Source organism: Leopardus geoffroyi, chromosome X (assembly GCF_018350155.1).
Source record: "Leopardus geoffroyi isolate Oge1 chromosome X, O.geoffroyi_Oge1_pat1.0, whole genome shotgun sequence".
In the NCBI taxonomy this organism is placed as follows: Eukaryota; Metazoa; Chordata; class Mammalia; order Carnivora; family Felidae; genus Leopardus; species Leopardus geoffroyi.
The window spans coordinates 110,026,683-110,042,444 of NC_059343.1; the positions used below are offsets into that span (position 1 = coordinate 110,026,683).

At 39.2% G+C, this 15,762-nt stretch overlaps 1 protein-coding gene across 13 annotated transcripts in view; it reads right to left on the reverse strand.

The window, feature by feature from the left end:
• Positions 1-1,695: 1,695 nt before the first annotated feature.
• The window catches only part of MBNL3 (muscleblind like splicing regulator 3), a 112,258-nt gene continuing 98,191 nt past the window's right edge, over positions 1,696-15,762 (reverse strand). For 6 of the 13 annotated variants that reach the window (XM_045472471.1, XM_045472470.1, XM_045472472.1 and 3 more), the window contains 4 exons: positions 14,721-14,756; positions 11,702-11,796; positions 10,667-10,740; positions 8,973-9,022 (listed from right to left, as the gene is read on the reverse strand). In XM_045472471.1, the coding sequence (XP_045328427.1) occupies positions 10,684-10,740; positions 11,702-11,796; positions 14,721-14,756 (188 nt within the window). In that variant the 3' untranslated portion in view covers positions 8,973-9,022; positions 10,667-10,683. Of the gene's footprint in view, positions 9,023-10,666; positions 10,741-11,701; positions 11,797-14,720; positions 14,757-15,762 lie in introns of all 13 variants that reach the window. The other 7 variants (XM_045472475.1, XM_045472474.1, XM_045472479.1 and 4 more) reach the window with 5 other exon arrangements.

Sequence of the window (15,762 nt, forward strand, 5' to 3'; positions counted from 1 at the left end):
ATAACAGAGTTACAAGAGCCTTCTTTTTTGGCCTTCTTGAGGTCGTAAATGATGGTACCACTTGTCCATAGGAATTTGATCGCTGCCCAAATGCTGTTTGTTTCAGTAAAAACATATATCCCTGTCTAGGCAAGTGGCTGTCTGCTATTTGACCACTGGAGAGTCATGCCTTTTTATTTTTTAAGTAAACTCTACACCCAACGTGGGCCTCAAACTTACGACTTGAGATCAAGAATCGCATGGCTCTACTGACTGAGCCAGCCAGATGCCTGGAGTCATGCCTTTTAAAATACAAACACTCCCAGGGGGCAGCACACAAACACTGCCAGTCTAAAACCACAGCCTGAGTGGTCTCTTAGATCTCAGCTCAGAGCCGCTCTCCATAGCCTGAGGTGCCCGGCAGGGAAGTTCCGAAGGAAAAAAGCCCAGATTTGTCCGGGTTAGCAGGCCCGACAAGTTGCTACCTGGGGCTTCTAGGGAGCCAGAAGCCACCACAGAGAGACTCTTAGAAGAAAGCTGAACAAAGAGGTTGAAAAGCATCACGCTAACCTTTACATCCATATCCGGTTTTGCCTGTGGGTCAACTTCCCTCTGGCCAAGAGAAACTCCATTTTGATTGTGGTTGGGGATGCCTGCCCTGAATGCTTATCTATCATTCAGCAGCTTCGAAGAGGAAAACATAAACTGGATTCTGAAGGGGCCAAAGACCTTTTGTAAATGTCCAAGTGAACTGGTATTCATGCTGGGATTACCACAGACTCACAGAAACATGTACCACACGCCCACGGGCTCAAAGTCGGCTTACCGAGAAGTGCCATAGTGGGAGGCACACGCAGCAGAAAGAGTAAAGCAGGGCACAAGGGACGAGGGAGCTCTTAGCTCTGTATGATTCGGCCGACACTGGATTTCCTCCCTGGCTCTTTGCACAGTTACAGACACGTGAAGAATACTTTAATCTGTCACAGCCTCTCATCTCAGCCAAAGCCTCTTCACCTGAGTTTTCTACCAGCCCGACTACCAAACAGTGGCCAATCCAGAGAAATTCCCAACTAGCGTTTTTTAAGTATTTAGAAATCTGTCAGAATAAAATATTATCAAGTTACATTTTGCTTTCTTAAAGAAGAAAAATCATTATCTGTTCATTCCAGTGCCATTTGTTGGAGAAAACCAATTTTAAGTGAGAGAAAACATTTTGATGGAAAAATTCATGCATCTCATTGTTATGAAACCATTGATGCCCATCTTGAAAAAAATGAAATGAACAACACTGGTTTCCTATGTTCCACTGAAGATGCAAGATAGAAATGAATAACCAGAAAATAACAAACTTCTAATAACGTATCTTATAAAATGCCTCAGGAATTCTGAAGCACAATAGAACCAGTAAGCATTATCTCAAAATGTTTAGTTTTCTTTTACTAAAATACAAATGTGCCTTTCCGGTGTTAGTAACTTCACTATCAAAGAAATAATATGTCTAATACAATGAATGTATTATCTATATAATTTATAATACTGAAGGTATATCTGGAAATAAATTTCTTCTATGCATGAAATAGATCTTTGAACCAAATCATAAATTTAAATTTTGTATTAGAATTACTAAATATTCGGGTTGATATACTAGAACAGGAGTAGCTTTTAAGTAAACTCCTAATGTGTGAATATGGATTCATAAAAAAAAGACATAACCAAGACATTTACACATTTTATTAAAAGAACCAAAAATAAACAATGCAGAAGTAGCATACTAAAATGACTGCATAATGCACACTTCTAAACACAAACAAGCAGTAGAGCACTATAATTTGGGGGGGGGGGAAACAAAAAAAGTCAAAGCATCTAACCTATTGATAGCAGTTGAGGGAATGAACTATTGCATTTTGGAGGCAAAATATGATGCGAACAGTTTACATTTCTGAACTATTGTGGTCATTATTTAAACTGTTAATTGTTGCATGTGGCTAATAATTTTCTTCTCCACGGGTATCTCAAAATGGGCATTCTTCTGCCCCAAATGTTTGCTTCCATTTTCTACATCATACTGGAACGTTGTTATACAAACATTACAGAAAGCTCTTTTAAAAAGAGTACATTTAGGAACATCTTTACATTTAAAAGATTGTAACTTGGGGCCGTGATAACAAATGGCTCATTTGCAAATAATCAAGCACTAACAGTAATAATAAAAGGAAATTTATTTTGAAAAGGGCAACCCCAGAACCCAAGGGTATGATGGCCAGATCATTCTCTCAACTGCTAGACACAAAAGACACAGCAACAGAATAATTTGGTTTCCATCATGAACAAATAGCATCTGTATACAGACATAAAGCTTTGCAACCATGCAGTTCTATGACAGATAAATCTTTACGTTGTGTGTTTGGGAGAAAAGAGCATGGCTTAAAGTTGGGTTACTTTTAGGTCTTGTTACAGAGGTATTTTTTTTTTTTAATTAAAGTAATACAATGTAGAAGGTGTACAATGTAGAAGGTGAGAATTTTTGCAATACTTTCAAATAGTTGTGGCTTATTTTATAGTGATATATTTTTTCCTTTCGGGCATGCTATAATTGAGGATGGGTTCTATTTAAAGATCAAATTTCCTGGAATAATCCTGCTTTGGAGTAGTAATGGATGGTTCTTTCCAGGCCAGGTGGAGGCTCTGGAAACTGTATGAACTAGTCAAACTGAACCCTTTCCCGGGTTTAATAACAAAGGTCCCTTTTTGGCCTCGAGTCATTCACATTTTTTTATACTTCATTCTCTAATTTGACTTACTGAGATAGAGCCACTGTGTCTGAGCTCCAAAGAGCGTGACCCAACGGCTGTCAGTGTGCACAACATGCCATCAATTAATCGGTTATCTTTTGTGATGCTTCTAGGTTCATTCTTACTGTTTTATAGATGATTCCTCATTTAAAATCTTACATGTCTATTGACCTCATGACAGTGTATTCTCGTGGCATACAGATGCACAAGGAAGTGTCAACACAAGAACACAGGGTAAGTTGGGAAAGTATGTTGGCGATGAGGTTGGAGTTGGGAGTCCCTAACTACAGAAGGCATGAATGCTTACATTTTATACCAGTGGAAATGCTGGTCAGACGGTCGGGCTGTTAGTTGTACAGGTGACTCTAAATGGTTAAGGGCTGAAGGGAGAAAAAGAGAAATTGCCAACCAACTGGCCCTGAGCTATTGGACAACCGTTAAGGCTTGGTTGCTTGCTGGCTTTGGCGTATCTTCCTGTCTCTGTAAATGAGGACCATCAACATGGGTAGGTGATACTAATACCAACTCCCTTAATCCCAGGGTGGGTAACTTCTCCAAGGCGAGGGTGACACACCCCAAGACGTGAAAGACTCCAAGTACCAATGGTCATCCATCTAACCTCATTGCCTGGAGACGACAAAAAGTGAAATGGTGACTGGTACGTGATAGGGGAGCTCCAATTGTCAGGGGCGGTCTGGTTAAAACATTCTTTTCCAGCTCCATATGTAAGATTGGGACTGGTTCTCTTCTGTTAGGTCAAGCAGTGGGAGGCTGTAGCGGCACAGTGAAGCACTTGCTAATCTGGTAAAGGGAAGTCAGAAAACAGCTTCCACTGAACAGCTGTGCCAGGGGTATTTTGTTGTTGTTGTTAGAGGGAACGAAATGCCCCAAGCTGGCCACACTTGATTGTTAAATTAAGTCTTTCAATGGTTGCCGATTTGGTTTTAGGATAAGGATTTTAAAGGGGGAAATAGTGGTGAATGTTAACAATTTGATTGTCACTGAAATGGGTATTAATTGATGTAACTGATACCTCTCAATATGGAGTTTTCTATCAAAGATGACATCTCTGTTGATCAGAATGGGACTCTCCATCTTGTAACTTACAGGGTGTTTTACTGCTTGCAACCATTGAAAAAAGAAAACCTGTGCCAGAACCCTGCCTGGTGCGTGTGTGTGTGTGTGCGTGTGTGTGTGTGTGCGTGTTTACAATGGAGAGTAAATTTAAAAAGCAAACAATCTGTGCTACTGGTCCTGCTTGGTAAAAGAAGAAGTACTGTCACTTTCAGTCAGTGCTATTAGCTGAAGTTGACCTGTTACCCATTACCAGTCTTTTCTTTTGGTGACCTACCTGTAGCAAACCAGAAAGCTTCCGCAACAGCAAAGCAACATCAGGCTTTAGTTACGTCTTCTTAAGCAAAATCCCCCTCTTCCTCAAGGCCTTAGAAATACCTCTATCTTACTAACTTTTCCACTATTATCACAGATTTCTTATATTAAAAAAAAACAAAAACTCCAAGCATAGTGTTCATGGACTATGTACATAAGTGCAAAAAAGGTGTTTCTCACACAGTCGCACCCTAACTGAGACCATCAGTTGGCTGCAGCATATGCCTCTCAAACACTGTTAAGGGGTCATTCCACAGTATCTTTATGCGTGGTTTTACAAATCGGAATTCATTTCAAAATAGGCTTTCATCATTCTTCAATCCTCACTTGGATATATTTGTGTGAGTACACAATTCCAGAAAAGAGAATTTTTGCCGTGACAGCTACGCCTCCTGCACGGGGTAATTTGGAAAACACAATGTCATGAAAAAAGGTCAGGTAATAGATTATAAATGCAATAATTGTGTTTTGAAGTCTAAACACTGTGGAATAACCCTATCCACACAACAAATTCTATAAGCTATAAAGCTGACTCTAGAATCCATGTGTTGTAAACTTTTTGATCCCAAAGTCATACAAGGACACACATTCAGCGTTTGCGTGGCAATTTGGGCTTCAAGGAAAATTCCGCTAGATCTGTTCTCTGAGTTTTGAGCTGTACCTTCTACAGGCTCATACTGTCAAAAACCATGTATAGTTTACAAGTAAAATTATTATCAAAAAAATGTGTCTAAAGGTAGCCATGTTGTAGTTTTGTTGCTCAAGCAACGACTAAATATAATTAGTTAAAAATTATTATTTGTATATAAAGTTAAGTTTGTTCTTAAACTGTGAGCTGTAAGGAATAACTATGGACTATAATCTCTATGTTGTCATGCTTCAGTATCAGTGTCAAACCTATCTAGGTGGGTTGAATACATGTAGTAAAATCCACCTTTCTCTAACTCTCCTTCAAAATTAAGTTCATGAGTTACTTAGATACAAAAAAACGTAGTAAAATGAAAACCTTAAAAACTAAAAAAGAAAAATGAAAACATGGCACCAATCGGTGACTTGGTGCTCAGAACCCAGATCTTGTAATTAAATCGACAGTTTGATGACGCAATCAACTAAGTTTGCAAAAAAAGTTGTGACACTCTTTTCGATACTATTCATTCCGGTGCCTTTGACAGGCACTGACTGGTACAATGAAAAATCAGGCCACTATCTTCCTACATCTATTCAACAGAACTGGGGAATCAGATTTCCCTACTTCTATTTCAACGTGTGTAGAAATGGAGAAGAGACAAAAAGAGGACAACACTTAACGGCAAGATCAAAGTGCTTTCACATGTTCAAAAAACGGATGGCGAAGGTGGATGGAGGAGGGAGAAGATGGCTTTTCACATGACAACGAACTACAAATTAGACTCTAGTCTAGACACGTGAGATGAAACGCAACAGCTGGTTAGAGACTCATGCTCCAATTGTCAAAGTAAATACTGTATTTAAGTAGCAATTTTATGAATCCATTTGGTTTTAATTTAATCTTTATCCCTCTTTAAAATATACTTATGGTCACATAGTGCCTTTTGAAAAAAAAATTTTGGATACTACTAAAACCCTCTTAACAGATAACTTCTAGATGATTTTCTCTGTATACCTGACCTGTTTTATCCAAGTTTCAGTACTCTGGCCTAATTTTGCAAAAGGCTGAGTGAGAGAAGTGGACAAAGACAATAATTTTGGATAAATAAGAATAGAAGCCCTTGTCATATACAAAGCTTATAAAATGTTAACTAAGAATCACAAGTGGTTGGAATTTAATATATACAATTCATCCAGTAAATTGTTGTTTAGAGTCACTGATTAGTCTTGTGACTTGGCTTTTGAACTGCGAATTTATAGTCTAATGACTTTCTTCTTTTCTTGAATAAACATAATTTGAATAAGACATTGCACAACTAGTTTAAAGAGTGCTATCTTAAAATTGCCTTTTTGTCAAAGTTCTTTCACATCTGATCCAAACTTAAGTGCTTTGAGTTTTCTTTCTTTAAATTCATTTACAAAACAACTTGTAAAATGCCAGCCATTATCAAATATTATGGAACCAAACCTACAACTACCCTGAATATCCTTCACGGACCCTCTTACTAAAAAATAAGTCACTACTGATGTCTTCCAGTGCTCACAGCATCAGAAACACTGCTGTTCTCTAGGTTTCTTGTCTATGTGCATCTTCTCCAGGAGTTTCAAAGGTGAAATGAGACAGCATGCTTTCGCGAAACGTCGAATGACACAAAAAGAGTTCGTTCTGCACTGAAAACATCTCTAACCCCTTTAAGGAATACAACCAGTCTGGCTCAGGTGTATCCTTCCCCGATTTGTGGGATTAGCTCTGCCCTTCCGGAAAGGGACTGGCACAGTTACACAAAACTCAGCTCTACACACAAGTCATTTCACAAAGGCGTACACTACTTTCTTCTCTAAGAATGTTAAGATTTCGGGAAACAGAAATTAAGTGGTTCAAGGAATCAACAGGTAAAAGTCAGGACACCTCTTATTCTGTAACCCCAGGCAATACTGTTAACAGATGACAATGTCTTGAAATTACTGATGATCAGGATCTGGGATTGCGAATTAAGAACAACAGGCTATCACATACCAAACAGCTATTTTTTGCTCTTTTGTATCCTGAGCTATATTGATCTGCTTCGGGATGGGGTCTCAAATGTTCCGAAGCACAAACAATGTGAAACAGAGGAACAACAGAAAGTCAGGAGAGTTGTTCAGGGTCTTACTGTCACCAATCAGGTAGGTAGGTGGCCTTGAGCAGGTCACGTGCCCTAGGCCTCGGTTTCATCGATTGTGAGAAGGGTTTGCCAACTCCATCGTTCTGTGATTCAAATGCTGCTAGCCAGCTTAAGGTATCCTAAGTGGGAATTTTCTCTTTGCCTGTCATTTTCATGCAGGAAAATAAACCTGGTTTACATGTTAAATTTGATGATTGCATGCCTTCTAGTGAAAGAATAAATATTTAGTAGCAAATATTATATCCTACGGTTCCAGCACTGTGTAAGAATAGTAACTTTAATCGCTGAGTACCTGGAGGAGCTACATCACATGCCATAGGAATTACTATTTTACTTGGTTATAAATTATTTCATAAGTATTAGTAATGTGAATTCAGCTCAGCTCTATGGGGTATAGCTGGTCTGTTTCATCCAAAGGGTGCTAAAAACCTCTCTATTATAATTTTCAAATACATATAAAAACAAACAGACCTAAATAAAGAAACAAACAAATGGCTGGGTTATGATAGGAGAGACTCTTGTCAATCAAGTCTGGGAAGGGCAGCACTCGGCATAGGCACCTGCTCCTTCACTGAAGGGGTCAGCAGAACTGGAAATTCAGTTGAATGGAAGCTAAAGACAATCGTGGACAGCCCTCCTATAAGTTTTAAGTAAATCAGAGAATAATTTAAAATGCCTTCCTACCCCGCCTCGCCACCCCGCCATTTCTCCAAACCCATACTCGGGCTCCAACTGTGATCAGTTGGAAGACTGTCCATCTGGGGGACAAGGGCCTCCCTTCGAATCAAATCTCCTTCACCCTGACTTTTGCAAGATTGGAGCTTACTTATTATTCAAAGACAAGTCTAAAGAGCACGAGCCATTTGTATTCAGAGAATGGCACTTGTGTAAAAGGTTACGTTGCAATGGTTTTTTTACACACTTTCCTCCAAAATGTAAAAACTATCTCTACCCCTCCATCTCTCTGTTTAATTTATAACCTACAATTAGCATACCTTTAAGCCTCCAAGTAACAATTTTCAGCTGAATTTGACAAATGGCTCAGCTTTAGATGCTCAACCTAGGAGATAGGATCCTTGAACCACAAAAAATGAAACGGGCACCTTACATAATTCTTTTTAGGATAAATGCAGAGAAATTCACTTACAGGTAAATTGTAATTTTGCAAGCTTCTTAAGGAGTGAGATTAGAGGTTCATATTTCAAGAAGTTTCCTGGGTTTTTTTGCAGGTAATTATTTCTCTCTCACAAAAAATACCTACTCACGTGATTGTATTAGGCAAGGTCAGATCTGCAGGTACAAATTATACACATGCATGCTTATGAACAGGCTTTGCGCACACTCAAAAGTGAGGCCTTTTAAAAGTCTGCCCCAAGAAACCTACCGACATGTTCTAAAGAGAGAGAAAGCATATTAATATTAATCTGTAATGGTTTTAAACACAGATATTTCTGCTTCCCATTAGTAATATTTTAGTTGAAATCAAACACCACACATCTAGAGGAAAACACTATAGTATGTAAAAACCTAACACATCACATCACACCACAATACAATACAATACAATACAATACAATACAATACAATAGAATACAATACAATAGTGGGAAAAACGGTATTGGATACATTTGCTACATTCTAAATCAACCCGATAGACTATTGTGTAAACAAAACAGTAAGGTAACACTTCAAAACAGATGAACATTTATCCACCAAGAATGCACAGTAAGCCAACAGTCCACTGTAGAGATTCACTCAGCATATTTGTTATTGGAAAATCACAAAGAATAATGCAACAAATGACAAAATGTTACGGTCATGTTCCACCTAATAATTCAGATAAGATAAATGGTAGTTTTCTATTCATGTTTTAACATCTGCACTGATTGGTTAATGCTGTATTTTTGTTTGAATTTGTTGGTTGGTAAGTGGGTTTTGTTTAATATATTGACTGTACCACACTTATTCTTGTGTTGGTAGAAGACCTATGAGAATATATATAGAAAGGCCATATGGAGGTTCTCACGGAGAGATCCTGATACTCCATAGCTCTGTTGTTCAGAATTTCGACTGAAATGGAAGAAGAAAGAAAGAGTGAGAAACATTAAAGGGTTATTGAAGCAGGAGTCGGGATACTTGTCTCTTGTGCCAGTTCTGTACGTGAACTGCCAATATATTACCCACCCTGAGTTTCATGTTCTACATCTGTGGAAATGGGGCTGTCAGAAATGGTCGCCAAGAGTCATATACCATGACAGTTTATGGTTGTCACTGAGCGCTAATGTACAGAATTGCCCTAAGTTAAGGCATTATCCGCACAACGCTTAAACGTTTTGATGAACATCCACCCGTCTCTCTACTTTCTTCAACAAGCAAATATTAACCAAACTTTAAACTTTTTAATCTGAACGTTTTGGAGCCATGTGGAAATAGCCAAGGTGTGAAATCGAGGTATATAGTATTTTACAAAATTACAGTTTTGAACTTTGGGGAAATTTTCAACATCTGTTACACATTGAAGTGATTACGGTCTGCCAAATACCTCTACGTTTTCTAATGGAATCTGGCAGAAAGGAATCACGATTCTCAAACATGTACTGTTGGAAAGCTAATTATATTTGACCACTTTTGTTTACCTTGCTGTAAAGAAAGCAGCCCATGAGAATCAGGCAAGTGTGTGCAAAACCTATATTCTCATGTTTGGTGCTATTCCCAAGTTGCCACCATCCCAAATGGTACCCCTGAACACAATTACAAGGTATAGCTACCTCAGTTATTCCATGCCCTCGAAGGTGTCTTTTTAAAACACTCCTTAGGGTTGAAGGGACTTGTTTATCTAATGTGCAGTCAGCTGTAGGCTCTGCCCAGGACGGAGTGAGTGTTTGGAGCCAGTTCTGAGAACCTCAAATTTTCAATGACTAACATATACCATTCAGAAGTGGTACACTTGTTGAATAAGTCCCTATTATTAATTAATTAAGATACCTAGGAGTCTTAAGTGGCTTGAAAAGTCACATTTTCCAAGTCAATGACTGCTCAAATTAAGTATGTGCTAGGGCTGCTCTGGACCAGGCAAAGAGGAGATCAAAGGTGGCGGGGGGGGGGGGGATGGGGGGGGTAAGGGGAATCCAACAACAACACATTTCTTTAAAGCCATGATTTGGATGAAAATAATGATTACATTACTAAATTGTGTCACTCAAATTCAAAACAGCTGAAGCAATTCTGATAGACTTACATGGAAAGCAACACATAATGGCAGACTTTAAAAGCACTATCTTCTACAACATCATGGGAGAAGCATACTGCTTACTGGCTTTAAGATATTCATCTTAGTCAAACTGTGACAAAATTGCTTTGCTTTACTTCAGCACCAACAAAAAAATGAAGCTAGAAAAGTGTTAAAGGATTAAAATTCAAAAGTGATCTGTGCCTTGGGCTGACAAATCATACTCCTTTAATAACAGGAAAACATTTCAGAATTTGTAAGCTCATTGGGAAAATACAGTACCGGCTGTCATTTTTCATGGAAAAAAACTGCATTATTTGCTCTCCACATTTCAATTTGGACAGTTGAGAATGCTTAAATAAAGCTCTAAGTTATAAGCAATATCTATCAATGAAAATATTTACCAAAGCCCTTAGAAATGCAATTGTGTAAATAAAAGATACAACCTATACATATTATTCATATTAGTACTTAAAGCAACTTACTGTTCTACTGGTAACTTCTACATCTGTGAAACAAACATGCTGCTATTCAGTTCATCTATTGATAATGGGGGTATCTATAGTAGTAAAAAAGATTTTAGATTAAAATAGTTTCTCGAGAGAATTCCATTTATTTTGTTCACTGTTGGGGCATGGTAATTAATAAGCAGAATCAATTTCACAGAAAAATTTAGACATATTCACCATATCCGCTAATAGTTAATTTTCCAGAGCACAGGTCTGAATGCGGTTTGTTTCCCCAATGGGTTAATGCTCTATGTGCTGTGTGGTTATCGTACTTGTAAATGGAAGCAGCTGTGGAATGTGCAGTCTTGAAGCATGGTTACCACCTTCATAAGGCAAAACAGCCATAACATTACACGATAGTTATTCTACGTATCTCATTACAGTCTCAAGACTCTCCCACAGTTTAGAATTTGTCTTGTGACTCTGCCTGTAAGTACCTAAAGCGAATGAAAATCACAACAACACAAGCACATCTAATGTCAGTGTGAGATCTCTGATGTCATCACTGTGGGTCACTGAGCGTCAGTATGACATCTCTGATGTCATCACTGGGTAATGATAAGGATCTCTGTGCCCTGGAGAGAAATGTGTTACCTCGCTTTCTCTCCAGCAGATCTGAAGGTAAAGGTGATGACTGTACTAAATGAAAGTTGAAGCGCAATGACCAGAAAGATGGTAGTAAAAGAAAATAAATTCTTCTCTTGACCCATGAGGAAGCATTTAAGGAACCCTCAGTATATGGATTTGAGGATTGGTGTGACAGCAACAATCGTGGATACGGCATATGAAGGGCAACCTCTGGTACCTGACCGAACATGAGAAAACTGGATTCATCTGAGGATTTGTGGCAGATTCATCCTGCTAGAATATACGAACCAGAAAAATTCTAAATGTCACAACTGCTCAACAGACACATAGGAATCTGGATCATCTCTCGCCAATCCAAAAAGCATATACTGCGCCTTACCAACACGCTGTAGTTATCTGAACAGGTAAAATAAATGGCCAAACCTGATTGCCTGCGGCTGTTGCAGCGAACGGAACGCTGGCGGCAGGTGGTGTTGCTGCAGACACAGTGGTAGGTGTTGCACCGTGCATCATGGGCACTTTCAGTAGGAAACCATGGAAGCAACACACGGAAGGGTGGAGGATTTATGCAGCCATGACATACACGATGGAATGGGGCGTGGTAGGTATCACAGCAACAAGCCATGTGACATCATCACGATGGATACACCAGGGTGCAACATGCAATCACAGTCAGTGCAAAGCAACACAGCGTGGAAGGGCGAAAAATTTAAAAAGAGAAAAGGGGAAAGCCAATTATAGTTACCATTAAGGAAAATGGAATCATTCTCAACCAGTTAGTTTTTTTTTTGTTTTTTCGTTTTTTGTTTTCGTTTTTTTTTTTTTTTTTAGCAGAATCACATTCTAGTTGACTTAAAAGGCCACATTTTCAGAAAGGGTTACAAGGAGTGCATATGACAGAATCTGATTTTACCAAGGCTATCTATAGGAATACCTAGTGAAGCAGACAAGTGGCTGGTTTGCACATTTGAGTGTGAGTAGGGAAGTGTGGATTGGTGTTTGGGTTCACTAACTTATAGACCTGAGTATCGTCTCTACATTTGCAGGTGCAAAGACACAACTATAGATGTACTTACCTGATCTACATGCAACAACAACAACAACAACAACAACAACAACAACAAGGCAGTTCGATTGGTGGGCCTGTGTACGGTAGGGGAGCAGATATGAAGAATACGGTGGACTATGCACGCAGATTTTTAAGTACGGTTTTGGGAAAGCCCTTGGAAATCTAGGCTATTTACCAAACAAACACACAGGGTGCTTCATGGTAAATATATGGCAAAATCTGGTCTTCATCCCAATTATTACAGCCATGACTGTATGGCTAGCAGCTGTAACATCTCTCTCAGGATGGTTTCTTTTTGCCTTTTCTAGTCTCTAGCCCATTTTGAAAGCTTTTTAGATGCTTTTCTCATTCCTAGCTCCTTTTGGAAAGCAAATGAAGGAACTAATGTGTGAATGGTGAGCGTGCATATATAGTAATTTATGTCTACATCCATTGAATTCAGATTTTCTGAAAGTCTACAGAGCAAGTGAATGGCACGGAGAGAGGAAGATCAATACACACCATGTCACAGAAACCACAGATGTACCCCAAATGGTGATCAACAGAAATACTGTACTTAGCCCTTATGTGTATCTCCGGTTAGCTGTTACCTATAGACACCCCTTACTGTATCACATGCCGATTCTACAAACACTCTTGTTTTCCCTTTAGGAGCACAGCAACTATACAGGATGCAGTGCCACTGAAACACGCAGTTTGCATTCCTACACAGAGCTCTTAGGTGCAAAGACAGGGGTACGGAGTCACAAAATGTGAAGACACAGACACGTTTTCCCAACTTGCAGAAGTCTGTTCTAACCACGTGCGTACGATGCTCCCGTCAGTATCAGTGGAAATGTTTCCATTTCCTTCAGGGGACAGCCAATCCCTCAGTAACACTAGTCCCTTTTGGGTTCTGGTCTACTCTGGGCAACCAACAGGATGAAGGTTAAGCTGTGGCAAGCTCTCAAATAGGATGAAAAGCACTGGATTGATATGAGATGGTTGGCGGGGGGGTGGGATAATTCCTCCCTGTAGCACACAGAGCTATTTTCTCCTGGTCCGTGCCTGGTTCCCATGGACTATAGGAGCTGGGAACTCCTGTACCAGAAACAAGTCACTTTCTTATCTTCTGCAGTAGGGGCGATGTAAAAATGGGCTTTTATTGATTTTTATCACGTGCGTGTGTGAGAGTGTGTGTGCCCCTGCGGATGCACGAGCAGGGGAAGGGCAGAGAAAGAGGGGGAGAGAGAATCCCAAGCAGGCCCTGCGCTGTCAGTGCAGAGCCCAATGCGGGGCTCCATCTCGTGAACCGTGAGATCATGACCTGAGTCAAAATCAAGAGTCAGACACTTAACCGACTGAGCCACGCCAGGTGTCCCTAAAAATGGTCTTAAGAGGGACACCAGATTGTGTTGGTGACTAATTAAAGGATCTGCATGTAACTGGACTGTTAAAAATTACATAATCCCAAAGAATCATTTTGAAAGGGTTCTGCTGGGCCTGGTTTCCATGCACATGGCACTTCATTCTAGAACACTACAGAATGCTCTCACTCTGCTTAACTCATCCTTTCTCAACATTTGAGTATTGAATGATTTAGATCTCATGAATAACTTTTTTTTGGGGGGGGGAGGGAAGGATTATTTTGTGATACTTTACAAATTATACGTTTGAAATCTTTTAAAATGTCTTAGTCACAGATGTAAAGCTAAGAACAAAAGTGTCCACTCTGGCTGGATAAGGAAATGTTTCAAAATATTTCAGCTGCAATTTGTAGGACGCAAACAGACACATGGCAGGGTTAGTATTTGGCCACAGTGGCAACCAACTAGGACCCCAGAGTGTAGCAGTGTTGAGATTCCACAAAGATATGAAACAGCACCATATTAACATCTTAAATCCTCAGAAAATGTCAAAATGCAGCTAGGACATCAGCTTTAAAATACAAAAGTGCAGAACTGTCTTATTTTCTTCTTAGTCGGGACGAGGTGCCCTAGCCTGCCTATGCTCAGCAACGCAACTGCTTTTCTGAGATATAATGTGTACATATAAACTGTTACAATCACCACAGAGGTGCGTCAGGACAGTAGGAGAGGGGAAGGTCTGGTAGCCACAGTGGCGGAAACGGAGACAGAAATAGCTTCTTGAAACGTTTGTCATAAGTATGCTCAGCTTTCCTGATTGCAAAGGTAGAGTCCAACACCATTTTCAACCTGCTTTACCTTGTCTGTTTTCTCTCTTCTTTGTGCCCCAACTCCACCTGCCCTTCCCCCCAAGCCAGCGGCCCAGGAGCCACATCACTCAGTCACTCATCTCTTTCACAGTCATGACAGAAAAACACGTTTTTTTTTTCAGATTAGAAAAAGTTGAGAATGTTTGTACAAAACCTACCAACACTTGAAGCGGGTGCCATGCACAGTATGGGCCCTGTACACCATGCAGAAAAGCGTGAAAAGTAAAGGAGAGAGATTTCATTATTACATCTTTACTGAGAGAAATAATTTTTAACCCGAAAGATATTCTTTGCAATATTAATTAATGAGCACATGCAAATCCAGTAATTTCCCATGCTTATAATTATAGCTCAGTTTTAAGATCACCAACCCAGGTAATCAAAGTAATTCTTGGATTCTTAGGTATAAGAGCGAACATTAAGTTTTCTTTAAAGGAATTACCTCACTTCAATTACATATTTAGTTTGGGCACATCTTACCACAGCCTCTCCTTTCTCACAACCGTGGACTGGACTATGAACATACAGCAAACAGGCTTTTCGTCAAGAGGGGGCGCTCAGCCCAACAGGTTTTAGTTTTGTTTTTGATTAAGCGGAAAGGGAGTCTTCTGACATTGTGCTCAGGAAACCAGACTTTAAATTAGCCAAATCCAGCAAAAAAGTCTAAAAACTGTGTTTTTAAAGTGATATCATAAAGAACTACCGTGGTTAGTAAATAAAGACTTTTTTTTAGGTCTTCTTTCCAAACAAATTAGCTGATTAATTTATCAGTTAACCAACAGGTTGTTTCAAGGGCAGGTATATAATACCATGTGCTTAGTATGTTTACATAATTAATAAAGTTTTCTAAAATAACTTTAAAGCATGTCAGTATCACTTCATAATAGTTGCCAAACTGGGGCATTTATGATTCTGGCAAAAACCAAAAAACTACTCTACTCTCAGTGATTAAGATTTTCCATTTATCCCTAAGAGATTCTATGCTCACTCTTAAAGTACTGAACCATAGGAAGAAAGGTATTTCTCCTCACATATGATATTTATTTGAACAAAATTTTCTATTCAATTTGGTATAAAACTGTTATGCTATTAGATACAGTTGAATGTAGAAGGTAACCAAATATCCTGCATAGTATCAGGAAAATATGATAAGCTGCTATATTTTTTTATATTAACTGCTATAAGAGTTAAAGGCTAAAA